Here is a 19,711-nt window from a genome sequence, read left to right as displayed (position 1 = left end):
TATTTTGTTGTTTTGTATCTTGTTTTTACACTGATCTCTTAGTCTATGGATATATTATTGTATGCTATAGATATATGTATTTGTATTTGTATTTGTATTTGTATGCAAATATAGCTTTGCGCATAGGATATAATGAATGCTTAGATCGTCTATGAAATAAATTACAAAAGCTTTGGCTCTCTCCTACAAAGCCTCATCTCGATATCTGGCTCTGAATGAGGCTCAACTGAAATATTTTACAATAGCGGGGCAGCATAATTGAAATGTGTGTGTCTCTTCCCTTTGTATATCGTTTCTTTTATGATACATTTTATACTTGGTTTCTGCAGATACTTATTGGGGAATGCTACGCATAGAATTCGCTTTGGCTCTCTGCTCTCAAACAACACTTCGTAGCATTCAACACTTTCCATATGTAATATCATAATGTTAAGGTTATTCATTCTGCTTTCGGTTGAGCAATTGCTACTTTAACACTTATGTACAACTATCGCTTATGTGGAGGGTCTTTTCTTGTTATTTTGTTAAGAGATTACACAAATGGTTTGGTTTTCTGTTACAAAAATATCCCTGGCAAGAAACAAACAGGTTTTTGGTCCTTTCAAACTATTTGCGGCATCAAAATCATACAAATTCACGTGTGAAATCAAGGTTTAGGGAACTGTAACTTTTATTTAAATATAATAATACAATAACGCCTTTTGATCGTTCGCTTACATCTTTTAGTTTTACTCAAAATATCTTACAACGGAACTGCCGCGGGGGCAAACAGTTCAAATGGAAGGAATTTGTTCGTGCCTGGTATTTTCTCCAACGTCTCGTCTCTTTCGTCATTTACAACTTTAAACTATAGGTCCACCCATCTCTGTCCATCCTCCTTTAGTACTCCTCTGCAGCTACCTTTTCCAAAATATTTAACAAAATCAGTCGCACTCCGATGACCGTTTTCGATCTCGATCTCCCTCGAAAAGGAACTTAAAGTATTCGTAATGACCAACTGTTAACAATGTTTATACCCCAAGATGAATGGCATTTTTGGCATCTACTCACACACATACACATTGACATACACCAATACAGAGTTACAGTTACAGTTACAGTTACAGTTACAGTTACAGTTTAGGGGCTACAGTAAAAATATTCGAGTAGTAGTTTAGGGCTGAAAAGTCAACGCCTCAACGCGTGGGGGGGGCTGGCCAACAATTGCGTAGAAGCAGCTAAGTGCGGATGGGGCTTAGTCTCTAGGCCCTGGGGCACTTTTGATGCTTGGCTAGATCGGCTACAGTTACAGTTACACATACACATAGCTATATAGAGTGGGGAGTAGTAGTTGCGTGGCATAGTCCACATGGTAATATCGAGTAATTGGATAGATCCACATACGAGTGCGGGCTAGCATATGCATAGTGGTAGTGTAGGTAGTGTAGGTAGTGGGTTTGATTACATAGAGTACAATATTTTTGGTTGAATCAACGAGTCAGGCACTCACATTCACACTCACACTCTCACACTCACACACACACGCACTCACTCACACACTTAAAGTTATTGGCATCTGAGCAGATTGAAACAGAGGAGAGCCAGGGCCAGAGACAGGCCAGGGCCACCAATGGCGGTGGCGGTGGCGGTGTTGCTGTTGAAGACGGGAAAGTGGATCTGCTCGGGCCGGTTGAGCTCCTCCTCCTCGTCGTCATCATCATCGATGGCATTGGACATCGTGCGGTGGCGCTTCGTGAAGTTCACATTGAAGATGGCCTCGGCCACGCCACCCGGCGACGAGACAATGAAGTAGAAGGTGCGCGGCACCCGCTCGTGCATGCTGACGTAGGTGAGGCGCGCCTCCTTGCAGTAGGGCGTGGGCAGATCCTGCGGCGGATCAAGAGTGGGTTAGTTCCAGCTGGGCAGCGAGTTTGGGATGTGCGAGACTCACCTTCACCGAGTAGGCCAGGACGGTGCTGCCGTATTGGTTGCCGGGCGTGAAGACGCGATCGCCGTGCAGCCAGCGGGCGGCATGGGCCGGCGGATTGGCACAGAACTCCACATTGAGGTGCAAGGGGGAGCCCGGGTAGGCAACGGGCGTGGCATTCAGGGCCGTCGCTGTGGGGGAGCCTGCAAATGGAAAATGGGACAGGGCACAGGGATTAGTGGGACAAACTTTTGTTCATCTAAGTTCGTTAGCGAACTTTCGTCCCAAGGACACACGGAGATTCGTTAAGTAAACTTCCCTAAGACCCGGCTCCGTCGCACTTCACACATGCTAAGCCAATTCCAGCACAACTGTACCCAAACCGAGACACTCACCCCACCCTCATCCTCCCCCTGCACAACTGTAGTTGTATCCCAAGTTTGTTTCGCTTCGCATCAGCTGCAATTAAAGCCCTGGCGAAAAGTTTCCTGCCATCTCCTATAGCTCTTTAGCCATTCCCTTCGCCACTAATTAAAAGCGTATCACCCAGCAAATGTGCCACTTACTGCCGTGGCTGGCAATCCCTGCCTGCCCTCGTGCATCCGCACCTTGCCAAAGTACAAACGGTGCTGGCAGTGCTGCAAAAAATCAAAATAAATAGAGAACAACATGTCGCTTGGGGTGGGGGCAAAAACTTTTCAAGAACGCCAAAACTTCATTAAAAAGTTTACGCCAAAGCGAATTCTGTGGATGGATCTTATGTGGATGGGCTGGATGGGCTGGATGGGCTGGATGGGCCACGTGATGTGTTGCGGGGATCTGAGGATTATCTTATCACTCTGCGAGAGGCGACTCGTCACCCGGTACAGCCTGCAGCCTGACGGCGTTAGCCAACACTAACGCGCCCATCCAATTAGCCACATGTGCTGCTGGCTCTCTCGCTCCCTCTCGCTCAATCGTTTTGCATTCCGCCGCCTTTGTGGGTGAGAATATTTAATTATCGAAAGGCTCGAAAATTTTGCAATTTTCCTCATCATTGCCTTGAGACAGAGATAGAGATAGAGATAGAGATAGAGAGTGGGAGAGAGAGAAAAATAAACTTGTGTCGGAATGGCGACTCTGGCACACAAACAAAATGGCGAAAAGTGTTAAGTGCAAATGGGTGTTTGGAGGGGGCAGGGACAGACACAAGCAAAAAACCGAAAACGAAGAACTCGTTCGACACTCGCAAATTTATAGCCCGAAAACCCCTTTTCCGGTGGTCGAAAAGGGAGCGAAACGATTCGGAGTGGGCAAGGGTGGAGCGAGGAAGGGTCTGTTGGGGCGACTAACTGTAAAATCAATTAAAGCAAGTGAGTTCTCCCTTTCCCTCTCCCACTCCCTTTCTCTTTCCCACTGTCTGCCAAATTATGCGTTGAACGCCATTTTGTACGGCCGTGCCACCTCCCACCAGCCACCCACCAACAAACAGCCAGGGGAAAAAGTGTAATTTATTTGACAGCTAAAAATGATTTTTGCATGGGCACCATGGGCATGGGCCACCACCCACGAACAACTCTGCTCTCAAAGATATTTAAATTCTATTTTCATTTGCACTCAGTGAGCCGTGTGCCAGCATTTTAGCCCAGAGCCAGGCCGCTCAGGTGGAGCAGAGGGCCGACCCGACGACTGTTCGTGGCTGTGCCCCCAAGGTCAGTGCTTTGGTCATTGGTGCGACTTTTAATTTGATTTGCACCCAGGGGACCAAGCCAGGGGCGCTAAGCTGAAATGAGTTTTCCGAGAGCGCGGTTCCTCCACAGAAGGGGATCAGAGACAGACACCCGAGGGGAAAGCAAATCAGAGCAGGCCCAAAGATAAAGACAAAGGTTATAAAGGACTCCGGACTGCAGACTGGAATCAGACATGGGTCCCAAATGGGTCTCATATGTGAAAGAGCGCCGCGAATAATGACAAAATAAAGGAAAATACTCAAAAGTCGTTTGTTAGCGGGGAGTAGAGTGAGCTCCAACTAATTGGAGCATCCAAATGAAGGCGAAAATTCAATTACTTTCGGGCATTATTATTGCCAAAGAATGTGCGATGTGCGATGTGCGTTTCCCCCACAATGTCCACGTCCATGTCCCCCACTGAAAAGGCAAGGTAGAACTTTCGGAGACGTGCAATCAATGGGGCAAGGTCCGCGCGAGGTCCTGTTGTTCCGCTCTGCATACTCTGGCTCTGGCTCATTGTCTCCTTGTGGCAGGAGGCAGCAGGAACGGAGCAGTAGCAGGACCTGGAGTGGCCGACAAAGTGTTGCCAAAACGTTTTGCTGCTGTTGTTGCATCATCCCCTCCCCTCACCTCACCACACCTCACCTCACCTCTTTTGCCAAAGTTTTCGCACAAAAGGCAACTACGAGAAATTAAGTTAACTTTTTCGGGCAACGGGAATTGAGTAATTTTCAGCCGTAAAACTTTATTATTTTGGACCTGCAGTTGGAACTGCTCCGAGTCCTGCCTGCTGCCCCCTGCCCGCTGCCCCCTGCCCACCACCCATTGTTGTTGCAACAATTGTAGAACATGCAAAAGTTGTTTGCTATTGTTTAAATATTTATTTTTAGCTGTTGCAGCTGTAAATGTTGCCAGCAAAACTTGTGCACTGCTCAAAAGTGGCCAAAAACATGCAAATTTCATTGTGAAAACGAAAGGAGCCGTGAGGAGTGGCAGCAACATGTAATTGCATTAAGAGAGCAGCTTCAGAGCACTGACTGCACCATGGGATTGCTGCAAGTGTTTGCCCTGGGTAACTCAATTTGGGGCTGACCTTCTGGCCGGCACAAGATCTCTCCATAAACATTTCCTGCTGTGGAATGATCGACTTCAATTTGAATTCTGGTCCGTTCTTACGTTAAGCTCGAATCCCACAGGTGCAAATCCGACATTTTGATGCGGCCAAATCCAAATTCCAACACATGGTCGGACAGCAGGGCCCCCGGAGCAGTTGCGGACACAACAACAGATTCCGAAGGTTAGCACAGGCAATTACAGGTGAGCGGCATTTAAAGACGCAAACAAGAGCAAAACATGCCCCAGGGGCCAGCGTTAGTTGGTATGCAAAAGCTCAAATGGGCACTGAGATAACAGGCAGCAATCCGACAGGCAGCAAGTGAAAATAACAATCATAATATTCAATTATGCAACGGCTGCCCGAGGAGCAACACGGAGGCGTGCGAGCCGGACTCGAAGTAGAAGCAGGAGCAGCGGCAGGGTCCTTCGTCCATGTTGTGTTGCTGAATAATTAATAAACATTGTGTGCACTTAATGCAAAAAGCAGCAAATAAAATTACCAACGAGACAAAAGGACACTCCACAGGAGAGCCACAAACACAGCCTTCAATTGAAATTACGTGCTCTGGCTGGGCAATCAAAGGGGGATTAGCGATTCGCTTTGTTTTTGCTCTCTCAGCTCTCTCGGCTCTAGCCGCCCATTCATCACCTGCTCATTGGGAGCTCATGGAACTAAATCTGGCACTGGGACGGGGGAACTACTCTCTCCTCTGGGCTGTTTTAATTGAATTTATTGCCAGCGCGAGCTGCGCTGAATTATTGATGGCCGCGATGACAGGTTAGCCCAAGCAAAAGGAGTCGATGCGAGACCCTTTCAACATTTGTCTCAACTTTTGCCAACTTTTCGGCCCCGCCAGCCTAAGCGGACCAAAGTGCTCAAATATTAATGAGGGGGAGGCCAAAGGCTGAGCTTTTGCGGTTTGCTTTGGCTTCGGTTTGGGTTTCCCTCCTCCTCCTCCTTTTCCATTTCCTTTTAAAGTCCAGCCACGAGTCGTCTGACGTTTTCCAGGGGCTATTCAGCGCAATCTTTAAAAGTCAATTGCTTGCGGGCATAAATGAATTGCACTGGAAATGCAGATAGAGCCGGAACAAGCTCCTGTACGAGTGACCAAACAAACTTTGATGTCATACAAACACACATGTGTGTTGCGGTGACCTTAAAGTGCCAGGCAAGAAGTGGATATAAAAGGATGTGCACAGACACTCGTGGAGTCACGGCTGAGGTGAAGTGCAGTTGCAGAGCTTGTAAAAAGTGGCAAACTTATTCCCATTCCCATTCCCATCTCTCTCTCTCTGCTCAGACTGTGTGTTTCTGTGTGTGTGTGTGTAAATATCTCTAACCCAAATCTTGAAAATGCACAAAGAGCGCTCGCATTGGAAAGCAAGTACGAGCCCAGGCCATGCCGCAGTCCTGGCCTCGTCCTTGTTTTGCCGCTGTCAACACAAATTAAGCTGCCATGTAAAGCTAAATGAAAGTCTCTGCTTCTGCTCTGCCCCCCCTAGTTAACGTATTTAAATATGCTCTTTCACTTTCAATACCAAATGAGTGGCTGGCTGGCTGGCTGTCTGCCGTTTGGCAACTTTTGCCTGGCAGCGGCAAAGATGCAGCTACCACTGCGAGTGGATCCATAGATAGAGATACTCTCGCACTCGCCCAGCAAACTTTGCCATGTGGCATTCGTGTGTGTGTGTGTGTGTGCTGCTGTTAATAGAAGCAAACTTTGGATGAGCAGCGGCAACCCAATTTGAGCTGCAACCTTCCCACTGCTGCCTGCCGTTCCCTGCTGCTGTTGCAAATTGCACAAGTTGCCAAAAATTGCTTCACATGTGCCACTTAAAGTTTTTGGTTTTGGCTCCCCTTCCTCATACATGGAGTTAGCCAAGTTTCGAGTTTCCCCCGCAGCAAGCTCCCTGCTCTTTTTTTGCTCCTTTTCTATGGCTACCTGTGCATTTAATAAATTTCTGCATATATTTTTGTTGCAGCTGCGAAAGTGAGATGTTGCCAAAGTTTAAAGTGATGTAAAATTATGGGCAAACAACAGACAGGGAGGGGCAGGCCGCAGCCAGCAGGCAGCAAGCTGGACAAGTTACACACATAAATGCATGGATGGGAAGGGCTCAACTTTGATGCCATCGAACAGTTCATTTGGCGTTGTCAAAAGAGGCAATCATCCACAAGAAAGACAAGAAAATGGCTTAACATAGGAAGTGCATAGATAGCACATGGATGGAGGGAGGCTGAAATGTCCTGCCACACAATGTTACTGGACACGGCTGAGTGGGCCAATGGTGTGGGCAGACGTTCGTCTGCGGTTTAGGCAAAACCCATTCAGGCACGGCCAAAACGGCCACGCCCATGTGTGGGCCTATGCTTTATGGTCTGACATTTGACATTTTTATTAGCTTTGCGGCAACGGCGTTTAATTACTTTGTGCCCTGCGAACAATGTCCGACATGCAGCAGCAGCGAAATGCAATTAAAATATGCATTTGAGTTGTGTTGCATGCCCCGAAGCAGCACACAAATTACACATTTTATGCGCGGCCAGCTCATTAAGCGAGTCGCCCCCCCTGCAGCACGAGCTGTGCGTAGAGTTTGCTGCTAATTGGGGCATGGATGCACTCAGGTGCAGCCGTGCCACTGATCAAATCTCTATCTTATGTCCTCGAATGGGCATGCAAAACGTGTCACCCTCTGATCATTTGTGTATAATCAATCCACTTGAGGAAAACTAGCGGGAGGTCGCCTGCCCCCGGGGGCTTGACATCGTTATAGAGCAACTGAGTTGCCTCTCAGCAGCTGGTTATTAGGTTGCTGCAAGAGCAGCAAATGTGGCTGCCGCTGGGCACAATTGGTGGCCTGACAAGTCCTTAACCATGCCACTGAATGCCATCCCCTCATACCCACACCCAACCCACAGCCAGCAGCCAGCAGCCAGCAGCACTCGATGCGATGTCTTGTGGTGCTTCGAGCTGTGTTCAAGTTGAATCAAATGCATTTTGCTAATATTTTCGTAGCTTAAGTGCGCCGATTTGTTTCCCCCCGTTCTGCCATTGGTCAAGGGCCTCTGGAATTAATTTTGATTTCTGCCTGCTGCATCACACCACACGGCTGTCAGCTTGTTTTACTGCTTGCATCCGGTCCTTTGGGGGGAATGGGTGGACAGGAAAGGAAAAGGGTTCACGCTGGCGACACTGCGCCGTCTGGTGGCATCTATTTGCACAACTTTTTCAGCTCATTTCCGCTGCAGTGGCAGACAGTCGACGACCAGCACCCACAAAAGTCACTACATCTCTCTCGCTCTCTCTGTCTGTCTGTCTCACTCTCACTCGCTTTCAAGCGAATGGCCAAAAATGATTTCTGCAACTGTCTGAAAAGTTTTGGCTGCTTCTTTTTTCGGCATCGTGTCGGGGATGTTTTCTGATGACAACTTTTTGAGTTCATATTTTAACTAACGACTCTAGACACCACAGAAAGAGACAGACAAAGAGAGAGCGAGAGCGAGAGAGAGAGAGAGAGAGAACACATATGGAAAATTATAATTTAGTCAACAGTTTTTCCCCCCTCTTCTGTTGCTCTTCCCATTTGTCAGCATCTCTCTCTCTCTCTCTCTCTCTGTGTGTGTGTGTGTGTGTGTTTTGTGTGAAAATTGAAGCGGAAAAATTAATGCTCGAGTGCATCTTGTGGAAAAGACAACACACACACAGAGGAAGGAATGGCCAGCAGAAGGACCGACGAAGCCGTTGACAAGGCACCAGGATCAACAGAAGTCGGAAACGGCAAATGGTAATGATTCTGGCAAATGGAACTTGCCAAATGTTTTTCTTTAGCCGAGCACTTTGAATGCATCTTCCACAGCAGCAAGTTCAAGCATCCAAATCGAATTTAAAGTTGCTCTTTAATACGAATGAATTGCAGGACTTCAAAGTGTTTTCCCGTCCAGACATTGGTTAAACTATTTACCAAATTATTGACAAATTCCCCTGGGCCTACGCTCATCAAACAACAAATGAAAGGCGCACTTTGAAGCTGCATTGGGGTAATTCCCATTTTTAAATTGTTTGGCGGCTCAACCACCCTTGGAAAATACATTTTGGAAAGCGTTTATCTAGTGCTCAAGATCTATGGGAGTGGCAGTGGCAGTGGAGGATGGTAAACATTTAACATGCAATTTGGCGCAGCTGCTGCGAAAATTCCACCCGCAAGTCCGCTTTAAGGCCTGCGACAAGGGCATAATAAATTGCCATTTAAATGAGGCACAAATGCAAAAGAAAGGAAAAGGAATACAAAAATGCTTTAGCATATTTTGTGAAAAGCAAACCCCGTATGAAAATTGTTGCCAAACCCCGCCCGAATCCCGAATCCCGAACCCCATCTAATGAGTAGAAACAAAGCAATCTTTTTGTTTTTTTTTTTGCAAGCGGATGAAAATTTGCCAAGAAGAGAAATTACGCATGGGGAAAATGGAAAAATGCGTCAAATATTTCCCCCCCACAGTCGGAGTGTGTGTGTTGATCAAAAGCGAAAAGGGAACATGCAGATATAACAAATTAGCATGCATAAAACAAGGCCAAGAAGCGGTGGCAGGCAGCAGAGTTCTTGTTCGTGTTCGTGTTCGAGTGTGTGTGTGTGGGTGTGTGTGTGTGCCGAGGCATAAAGCAATATTTATGCTCTCATGTATTGCCCGAAGGCGGAGCGAGAACAGCACTCCTCCTCCCTTAGCCTCTCTTCCAAATTAAGCGTGGAATATGCGTGGAGATGGTTTTTATTAATGAAAGACGCAGGCAGCTGGAGTGGAACACTTCATGGTTTGTAATAAGAATTCCGCAAATAATCATTACTTCTAAGCTCTCCTCTACCCTCCTCCCCTGGCAACCGTCATTCAGGCACATGCTGCGAGGCTGGCCAGCCGTTTTGGCTGCATTTGTTTAAAGTACTTGAAATAAAATGCAAACTGAAATTGCAATGCATAGTAAATGCCTTGGCAACATCATCAAGTAGGTGGAGGGCGCAGGGCGCAGGGCGTGGTCGACTACTGAGCCACTTTTTCCAAGTTGCAGTTAACATATGCAGAGCATGAGACGCACGCCCTACTCCCACGCACTGTCAACAAGGACACGCCCACATAAAGTTAACGACAGGACCAAGAAGCAGAGGGAGAAGGCAGCACCGAGGGGGAAGCACCAAAGCTGAAGCGAAATTCTGAGGCAAAATTGTTATTTAATTTGTGTGAGTGCTGAACATTTTTGCAGCTGCTGCTGCTGCTCCTCCAAGTTCTGCTGGAAAAGTTTCTGGCCAGCACACGCACCAAACTTTAACACAAGCATAAATTTTGGCCCACACACACACTGAGAGGTTGTGTGTGTGTGTGTGTGTGTGTGGGGGGTAAGTAAGTGCACTTTGCATTGGGGGCGCCGCGAATCCTTTTGGCTTTCTTCAAAATTCATATGCACATTTATTTTATTCTTAGCTGCACTCCTCCTGCCTCAAGTAGTTGCATATGCAAGTAGGTGCCGCTGCTGCCTCTTCTCCTTTGCTTATTTGTTGCATAATTTCACCTCCCCTGGCTCATGCTTAAACGAAGCGTAAAGGCAACACAGGAATGAAGAGCGAGTGCGTCCTGGGCTGGGGCCAAGGGTTCATTAGGAGGGCACACTGCGAAACAAAGCAGCAGAAAAAAACCCACACAAAAAAGTAAAGGGAGAAGCGAAACTTTCATATGCATAATGAAAATATTCTCTCTCTCTGTCTGCCTTTGGTTACTAATCAAAAATGTCAACGAAGCAAATGATTGGGGCCGGGGTGGTGGCAGTCGGCAGCTGGTAATTGCTCCTTTGTCATCGCTTTCTGGCCCAAACCATTTGACTTGATAATTAAGTGGTGTGTCCTGGCCCTGGCCAGGTAATCAGCGAGCTGCAATCTCTCGAGATCCTTCAGGTGGCAGTAATCCGTTTGCCGAGCTCTTCAAGCACTGCATTATCCCGACATCCCCACTAGACACAAAGATTACTTGCTACTTGGACCATATTTATTTTCCAATGTGATTTGCTGCTGCTGCTGCTGCTGCTGCTGCTGGGGAACTTCTTTGGCTTTCTTTTCGCTCAATCCACACAAAAGAAGCGGAAACTTTGCAGACTGCCTGCAGGAGTTGCTCGCTGTTGCTGGCTGTTGCTGCTGGTCTCCGTCTCCGTCTCCCAGAATTGTGTTTAATTTCAGCAGCAAATACAAATAGTACACACAGACAGACAACTCCTGTGGAGTTGCTCCCCGTCCCTCCGCGCATGTTAGCTATTGTGCGTCTGAGTCTGAACCTCCAACAGACTCGAGTCGACTCCTTCTCCCCGTCTGCCACTTGATAAATATGACTATTTCACGCTTCCTGCCACCCATATGTGTTGCATATTTGCGTTTAGTGTTAGAGAAGCGACGACTCGAATGGTGGAGGCTATGGGATCCCAACTCCTTTTGGCATTTTGTTTATCCAGCACTCAATTTCGCAGTTTTAATGACAAACTGTCTTACCTTGAAATTGCATGCGGCAGAGGGAGAGCATGTCCCCGTGTATCTGTGTACCGTAGACACCCCTGGACACCCCCCGAGCTGACTCCAACGACTTTGTTTGATTGCTTGCCTTGGCTTGGCTTGGCTGGAGCTGTGGGGCCATGGAGCTGCTTCATGTTTGGATTGCACTCGAGGGTAAGCTTGTCCAGATCTCTCTGCACATTGCTCATTGCTCTCCTGGCCTCACCACTGGGAGTGGGCACTTGGCAAGTTTTATTGTCTCAATGTCCACTTGGCTTTTGCCCCAAGACAACTTAATGCGCTCGAAAATGAGGAGAGCAGAGAGGAGAGAATCAGCAGCTGTAGCTGAAGCTGTAGCTAAAGGTGATGCCAAGTCAAAGCTAACGCATTTTCCTTAATTTCCGGCAGCATGAATTCCCAATTTTTGTCAAAAATATCGTGCAAAATAACGAACTGAAGGATGAAAGGACGAACGGATTGGGGATGGAGTGCCAAAAGGAAAGCAAGTGGAGCAAGCTGATTGGAATTGCCATTGCCTTTTGCGATGTCATCAATCATGCGTCGTTTTTCCACACGCCCAGGCAAAGATTTTCTGACAAGTGTCAATGCGACAAGAGAATGGCAGAGATAAGCCAGAGAGCCGCCCAGAGAGAGAGAGAGGCAGAGAGGGAAAATCACATGCAAAGTAAAATGTCGAACTTCTGACAGCAAGAAAATAAAAGTTTTCATTTGTTTTTCCTCTCTGCGACTGGCATGTGTCCCCGTGTCGCCGCAACTGCTGTCAAACTTTTAAATGTTTTAAACTGTTCGCTCAGGTGACGGAGCCAGTCCGGCCAGTGGGAGGCAGATCCCAGATATGACACCGAGCCAAGACTTACCCTTCACGGAGACGGTGACGCTCTGCAGCACCTCCAGCTTCTTCTTGTTGGCCAGCGGCTGGCCCACGCACTTGTAGACGCCCGCATCCTGGTACATCACGTCCTTGAGCGAGAACTGCCCCGTCGGCTGGCTGCTCCCGTAGCCGAGTCCGCGCAGTCGTGCCGAAATGGGATCCAAATGCGACCAGCAGCCCAGAGAGCCTGAAACGAAAGAGCGCGAGGGGCGAGCACATGAAAGTCATTTCGCAATTTAATTAATTGACTCCGCCGGGGAGTGCGGCAGTGGCACGCAGGCTTTAATTCCTTTAATTGATGCCTTCTCTGACCTAGCCCCACCGCTGGTACACTTTCGCTTCTGGCCAAAAAGTGGCCAGAGTAAATTGCACGCATAATTAATTTTCTATTGCGCTAATTAATGGAGAGGCATCGATTGGGGAACGCCAAACGGGGGGTGGGCCAAAAGGGAAAATGTAAAATGTAATTACAAGCCAGACAGACACATTTGTCATTGCCCATTTGCCTTTGATGTGGACTGAATCGAAGGACTTACCTTGCGGACACTGCAGGGTGACGGCGCCTCCCAGCTGCACCTCCAGCTGACCTTTGGGATTGTGCGAAGCAGCTGCCACGGATACATCCTGATCGTCTGGCTCCGAAGTCACATCCACCGAGTCGTCTGCAACAAGAAATCGCAATTTAAAAGTCTTGCTTCAAGCTTCAAGCTCTCAGCATCTGTCTGTTGGGAAATTGTCAAATGTGACGATATTTCAATGACAGAATCCACGGGAAGCAGGGGAAGCAGGGGAAACAGGGGAAACAGGGGAAACAAATTGCCGCGCGGCCCAGGGAACACCTGAGTCACCGCGCAATGAGTTGTCACTTCCGCTGGGAGTGTTGGGGAAAGTGAAAATCGGAAAATCGGAAAATCGCTGCTCTGCCAGCTGGAAAATTGGCCCAGTCTCCTCGGAGTTGCAGTCTCCTCGGCCGCAAAATTCATAAATATATTCATTTTATGAGGCCAGGCCCCAAGCCCAGGCCCATTCCCGTAACGATGCTTCATTCTAATTTCAGTGAAAGCGCAGAATTTATGCCACACACACACAGGCGGCTTTAAATTCCCGTTCGCCCTTTGTGTCGCTTACTTTATGGGCGCTGTTCATATTGCGATATAAATAACAATTTGCTCCGACGTGTGCCCAAACGTGTGAGTGTGAGGCTGGCGGGCAGCCGCTGCTTTGTCTGGGGCCGGATATCATAACAATAAGTTGCCAAGTGCCAGTGCCTGGCAGGCAGCTCCTGAGAATCATGAATGAGTTTGCGGTGTGGCAATGCCGATGACAAGGAGCCCCCGTAAGCCCCACAAAGTGTTCCACACTTTTTCATGGCATCAGCGCCTCTCGGCAGCTCGTCTCCAATCGGACCTCTGGGCAACCATCAAATTAGCAGACCCAGAAGTGAGCCACACAATTAACAAAAACTACTAATTACCAAGGGCCCACAGCCTTTGATCGAAGTGAAGGAAACCCTTAAAGTTGCACAACCCAACTGAGATTTCCAGCCGAGTTGGGGGGGGGCTGAGGCTGAGGCTGAGTCTGAGGCTGAGGCTGTCGGCAACAATTAATTGTAAGCTCATTTCGCTTTGAGACCCCTCGTCGCATGTCAATCAGCAGCCTCTGGAAGCGACCATCCCCTAGGCCAGCAGTCCACCCCTGGGCAGAGTATTTTATTGCTGACAATAGCGCAAAGTTCTCCCCTCAAACGATGGGCGTGTTACTTAGTCAAAATCACGTAGTTATACAATTTTTTATTTCCCCCCCCACGAGCACAAAGGCAGACAAAGGCGGTGGCACGAGTGGGTGTCGCTGTCGCTTTGACAGACATAAGAACTCTCTGAGCTCAAACTCAAGCGGAGATTTGTCAACTGAGGCCACGCGATAAGGATATCCAGAGAGAGAGAGAGAGAGAGAGAGAAGGAAGTTTATCATTTGATAAATGCAACCAAAAGACAGGAATCAAACTCTGAGTGGACTCAGCCTTAACGATGCCCCAAAGCAAGAGAAAAAAGAAAGCAGAAAGGAACAGCAAAAAAGGAGTGTCTCTCCCCTGAACAAACTCATTCAATATTTTGCCACACAGACTCTGTCTGAGGCACACACACATTCATAATTTGCAACACTTGTTTCACGCATATTTTACTCAATGGCCATTCATGAAAATTCTTCTCCAGCCCGGAGAATGGCGAAGGAAAAACAAATAAGGCCAAAAGCAAACAAATGTGCCTCAAGTACCGCACACAAACACATTGCAAAGACACTCTGTATCGAAGCGAGGAGAAAGTGATTCGTGGGGGAGGTTAGAGCTGAGGTTAGAGGAGAGGGCATATAAATCTCGACCCATGTGAACAACAAATACGAGTGCGAGTATGCGAGGGCAAACAAGAGGAATCAATATGCCACAGACAAGAGGAGGTTGGAGAGGTTGCTCGATTCTAGGCACCAATCATTAATCATAAAGCATCATCATCAGCCATGCCAAGAGTGGGAGGACACAGGAGCAAGGGTGGATTGTGGCTAAGTATTTGCCTGCCATAAACAGGACAGTGCCGAGTCCCCTTTAAGCGAACCCCACTCATCCACAATGTGTCCTCGAATATGTGTGGATATGAATATGAGTGTGTGAGTGTGTGAGTGCGAGTGTTATCCAAAACAGCTATGGTTGAACGGATCACTGAGGCTTTTGCGTGAAGAACTGCAGCAGGGTACACCCTAGCGCTGCTTTCCACACCAATTTGAAGGCGAAACCAGCTTAGTTCTTGCCGCTTATTTTGCAGCAGAACTACTCATGAATATGGGAGCCCTCATCATCTATCTGCGGCAACAATCCTCTTAACTTACAAGCTCTATAAACAGACAGCGGGAGCAGAAGGGAGCGGCAGGGAGTTGCATTTGATTGCGTTTGTGTCTTGGTTATAAATTTTAATTTTTTCTCTCCCACCGCTACTCCTGCTGCCACGATGCGCTCTCCTTGACTTGGAGCATTTTCCTGGAGGCAGTGGCATGAGACGATTAATTTTCCATGAGTTGAAATTGAAGATGATTGCAGTGGAAGCGAAGACCAGAGCGGATCGGGCCACTGGCAGGGGAAGTGGCAGGATTGGAAGACGAGAAGATGGGCGGAACGGGCTGGACGCAAATGCAAATTAGCGATAAAGATAAGTCCTTGACAAATGCTTATGCATGCTCATCCAAAAGTCCAAAACTCCACAAAAACTTCTGGCCATAAGGAGTGCCGAGACATTTGTCCGCAATGACTTTTTAATACGGGCATTTGTTTGGGCCCCGAAATGAGATTCTCGCGTTTCATTTGAGCCAACAACAAATAAAATTTTATTGAAAGTCCCTTTCTCAGGGCCCAAAAACATAATCGCCCAGCGATAAAAACAAAGGCAGAGCAAACAGAAAAACTAATAATCGTGCGCTCCGATAAACACTGGAATTCGAGACTCGGACCAGGCACCAGGAGCACAAGGGATAAGCAGGAAAAGCGAAGGGATGCGTGCCTCATATCGTTGTCGTTGTCGCAGCAGCAGCAGTGGAATAAACAATAAAGTTAAACCGCGATAACCGGCACGACAAAGGATAATGTATAATACGAGGCAGGACATTTCCGATTAGCCAAAGGAATGCTACGCTCTGTGGGCGGACGCTCTGGGGCCCTTTGCGAATGCTTACGACAGCGTGTAAAATTAAATTTTATTGTAATTCTTCTGCTCCTGCTGCTGCTGGCCATTTGGGGGAAGCTCCTTACTGCCTGTTTTGTTTTGTTTTGTTTCTGTTTGCTCTTTTTTCTTGGCGGAAAGTGAAAGTTGTCGCAGAGTGCAATTTTCACATGCATTTTCCTCAATATTTTGATTTCATGCACCAATGAGGCAGCTACGGCCACTTGAAGGCCATTAATAAAGTTTTCACCGCTTGAACCATATACAGGGTTGCCGGCAAATCGATACCCACCTCCCCTCCCCTGGCAAGGCCACAAAACTTTCACTAATTGCACTTTGTTTTGCGGCTAGCATGGGGAGGAGATGGCGGAGATGGAGCCGTGGCTCACTCAACATTAATTAGCCTCAATGTTAACTTCAACTCATTAATGAGGCAGGCAAACAAAACTTCGATAGAGGACACAGACTCAGGCACCGGCTCTTGGATCAGGTGTGCCGGCCAAGTCAGCAGCGGCCCATGGAGTGCCCATGTTGACGTACGTGTCAAATTAGCGACGTTTTAACAAGCTCTGTGCGTCCTGCATCCTTCGGACGGGCAGCCAAATCAATCACGTGGAAGTGGCCGAAGCGCAGAAAAGTTCGAGCCACTGCCTCGAATTGCCTACTTTTGTGGCACGTCATGTCCAGGGGAGCCTCCCCTCTGCCACTCTAGGGGCTTTTGGTTTGGCATCGCTGATTGCTTTTTCATTGCATTTTGTCAGCGTTGTCCTTCGGTTTTTGTCGACGGCAAAGTTTTTCTTTTCGCCCGCTACCTGTTTTCGCCTCCATTTTCCAGCTCAATGGCTGAAGCTTTTCCGGGTGCCTGATTGGCAGCGGGAGGGAGGTGGGAGGTGGCTCGGCAGGGCGAACATATCGTCAGCAATTAAGCCAGCATTCAAACTTCTGTCTGGGATTTTGGTGGCTCTCCCCCACCCCTGCTGCTCCTGCTCCCACCACCCAGTTGAATGAGATTTATCAGTTTTTGTATCTCTGCCTCTCTCTCTGTGGGGAGTTGATGCAGGAAAAACACAGTGTAAGAGGTAGAAAAGCGCCTTAAATTTTTTGCAATTTTCTTCAAAAATATTTTTCTTCTTGCAGCCATTTATCATGGGTTGGGGCAGCTGCTTTATAGTTTATGACAGGCCAGTCGCCTCTCTCTCTCTTTCTGCCATCCCCTTAATATATCTTATAGATATTCCTTTCACACACACACACACATACGAGCGCAGGACGACCGGTGTCGTAAATGGGGTTTATATGCCGACTGTTGCCAGTTGGATTTGCCATTTCGGCAGTTCCTCCGGCAGTCCTCAGTCTGCCTGCTCCTCCGGCGCTCTCGACTTCGATAAAACGTTTTACAAATTGATTTATGTGCTTAACATGTTGCCAGCTCAGCTCCCAGTCTCTCCCACAATTAGATTTCGGTGGAAAATCCACTGGAAAAGTTGTTCCTTCGTCGTGAAAGCGGCATCCCCCGCTGCCATCAATCATCGATAATGTCGATATGGCCGACCGGCGCTCTCCGTCACTTCTTGGCCTCCTTGGGCGCTTTTTGTTTTCTGTTCTTTTACTTTTTTTTCTGTTGTATTAATAAAGCATTTGTTTTTCCCATAATGAGCAGCGACAGGCGGCTGTCAGAAGTGCCGCAACAACAAAAAAAAAGCGAAGAGAAAATAAGTAAACGAAAAGATCGCTCCCCAGGGAGGCGGCTGGGGAAGCTCAAAAATAAAAAGTATAACTGGCAGCAGCACTTTGTCAAGTTGTTATTACCAATATTTTATTCAATTTTTTGGCGTTTGTCTAGTTGGGATTTCGCCGCCTGCATTCCGATTGATTGATGAGCTCGGCCTTCGGGGCGACTGGAAGATTGGAGTCCCAGTCCCAGTCCCAGTCCCAGGGGCTTCGATTGAAGTTAGTTCTCGATTGCATTTGCCGTCTAATGAGGCTGCAAATGAGCTTTCCTCCAGCCGAAACTTGATTCGATTTGCACTGCTTTTAGGCATATTTTCGAAAACAAAGTGGCGCCTGTCAGCGGGTGGAAATCCAATAAAAATATTTACAAGCACTTCCCGCTCCCAGGAATCGGGGAAAATATTGACAGCAAAATGGCGCGTAAGCATAAATAGAGTGAGGCACAGACAGGGGGTTGACGACACAAGCAAACGGCAGTGCCAATGCCAATGAAATTTGCCACATTTTGCATATGGCTGTGAGGGTGGCGCCACAAGCAGTGCCACAACATCCCCACAAAAAACCCAAACGCCATGTGCGAGTGCCGTAAAATGTTGTTTCTCTTGTTGTCTGGGGTGTGTGAAAAACTAATGGGAAAAATATTATCACGCTCCATTTTTAAGGCAATTTCACGCATTCGCGAATCTAATTTATACTTATGCTCCCCACCCCACAAGGGCAGCAAGGACTACTCACATCGCACGCTGAGGTAATAGCCAATCGAGGAGTACTGAAAGTTCAGATGTCGGGATGTGCACTTGTACCAGCCGGAATGCTCCCGCCGTATCGATGTGAAGTTGAGGAAGCCATCGCCGGTCTGCGGCACCTGCAAAAAATATCAGAGAATCAGAAAATCGCTAAATGTCGTACAGGGGGCATTGGGGGAATGAGAGTTTTGGCTCGTTATGCGTAAACAATTTTTGGTAATTAAGGCAAGGCAAATAGTTTTGCCCAAGTTTAGTGAAGGTAAGCGGCGTCGGTAGCGGCGACAACTGCACCCAAAATACATTTAAAACTTTCTCCTTTGCCTCTGACAAAAATCAACACACACAAAAGGCCGAAGCTGAAGCTAGCCTACGTATGTTCCAAGTTTTGGGGTACATTTTGAGCGGCCTTCTAGCGAAACTTACCGGCGTGTCACCGTCATCCTTCTGCCAGCGCGGCGTGCTTGGGGGATTCGAGTCGACGTCGCACTTGAGGCTAACTTCGATGCCCTCGCGGAGCGGATAGCCAAAGCCAGGTGTGCGCGAGATGGCAAATGACGGCGTATCTGCAATATACAGTGGATACATAGAGGGTATAGTACATGGCTTAGAGCATGGAGACGGCAGGTGCTTATTTTAGTTTAACTTTGACTTTGGCTCAAGATTTTCGGCTGATTCTACTGACACTCTGTGGCAGCATCAACAGAATAGTTTTTTAATTAAAAAATTGCACTGCCACTGATGGGGAGAAACTTTTATAATTAAACTAAATGCAAATGTCTGGTCTCCTCCTGAGTGGAGACACACCACAAGGCAGAAAGAATGCAAACAGAATGCATCCAAAGACAAGAGTCGATGCTGATGCTGATGCTGATGCTGAGTGAATAATTACAGCAGATACTGTAGGCACTATTTTGGGATGTTTGTTACAAGTTAATTACAGCTGGCTTCTCCACTCGAACACGAATTAGAGTCCCGAAATGGCAATCTAAAACCCATTCGAGGCATGTCCAAAAGCCATCGACAAGGCCCTTATGGATTGTGTGTTCGATTCATTGCATATGCATGGGCATAAATCAAATTTTTTTTAATTAGAATCTGCCATTTGTGTAGTGCAGAGACAGCCAGACAGCCAGACAGCCGGACAGCCAGATATAGCCAAAAATAAAACGAGTATGTGTCTCGCATTGATTTCAATCTTTTCAATTTTTCGGCGCATCAGTCGCCTTTGTGGGCTTTTGTAACTAATACAATTTGATTAGGTTTCCTCCCCGAGAGCAGGTCAGTAAATGGATATGGCCATGGACGGGAGGGGGCAAAGGACAAATGAAATTTGTTTGTCGGTTGTTTGCCCAACTATTCAATAGAGATTCAGTTCAGCTCGTGTC

The 19,711-nt window shown here is 47.6% G+C and overlaps 1 protein-coding gene across 3 annotated transcripts in view; it reads right to left on the bottom strand.

Moving 5' to 3' along the window:
- Window positions 1–529: 529 nt before the first annotated feature.
- Window positions 530–19,711, bottom strand: part of LOC117581330 — a 121,625-nt gene continuing 102,443 nt past the window's right edge. For all 3 annotated transcript variants that reach the window (XM_034268455.1, XM_034268447.1, XM_034268464.1), the window contains exons 7-12: window positions 18,750–18,889; window positions 18,316–18,445; window positions 12,682–12,807; window positions 12,132–12,332; window positions 1,931–2,109; window positions 530–1,866 (exon numbers count right to left, since the gene is read on the bottom strand). In XM_034268455.1, coding sequence (XP_034124346.1) covers window positions 1,546–1,866; window positions 1,931–2,109; window positions 12,132–12,332; window positions 12,682–12,807; window positions 18,316–18,445; window positions 18,750–18,889 — 1,097 coding nt within the window. In that variant the 3' untranslated portion in view covers window positions 530–1,545. The remainder of the gene's footprint in view (window positions 1,867–1,930; window positions 2,110–12,131; window positions 12,333–12,681; window positions 12,808–18,315; window positions 18,446–18,749; window positions 18,890–19,711) is intronic.

Source organism: Drosophila guanche, unplaced genomic scaffold, assembly GCF_900245975.1.
Source record: "Drosophila guanche unplaced genomic scaffold, DGUA_6, whole genome shotgun sequence".
NCBI classification, from domain to species: Eukaryota; Metazoa; Arthropoda; class Insecta; order Diptera; family Drosophilidae; genus Drosophila; species Drosophila guanche.
This window is presented reverse-complemented; position numbering and strand designations above follow the sequence as displayed.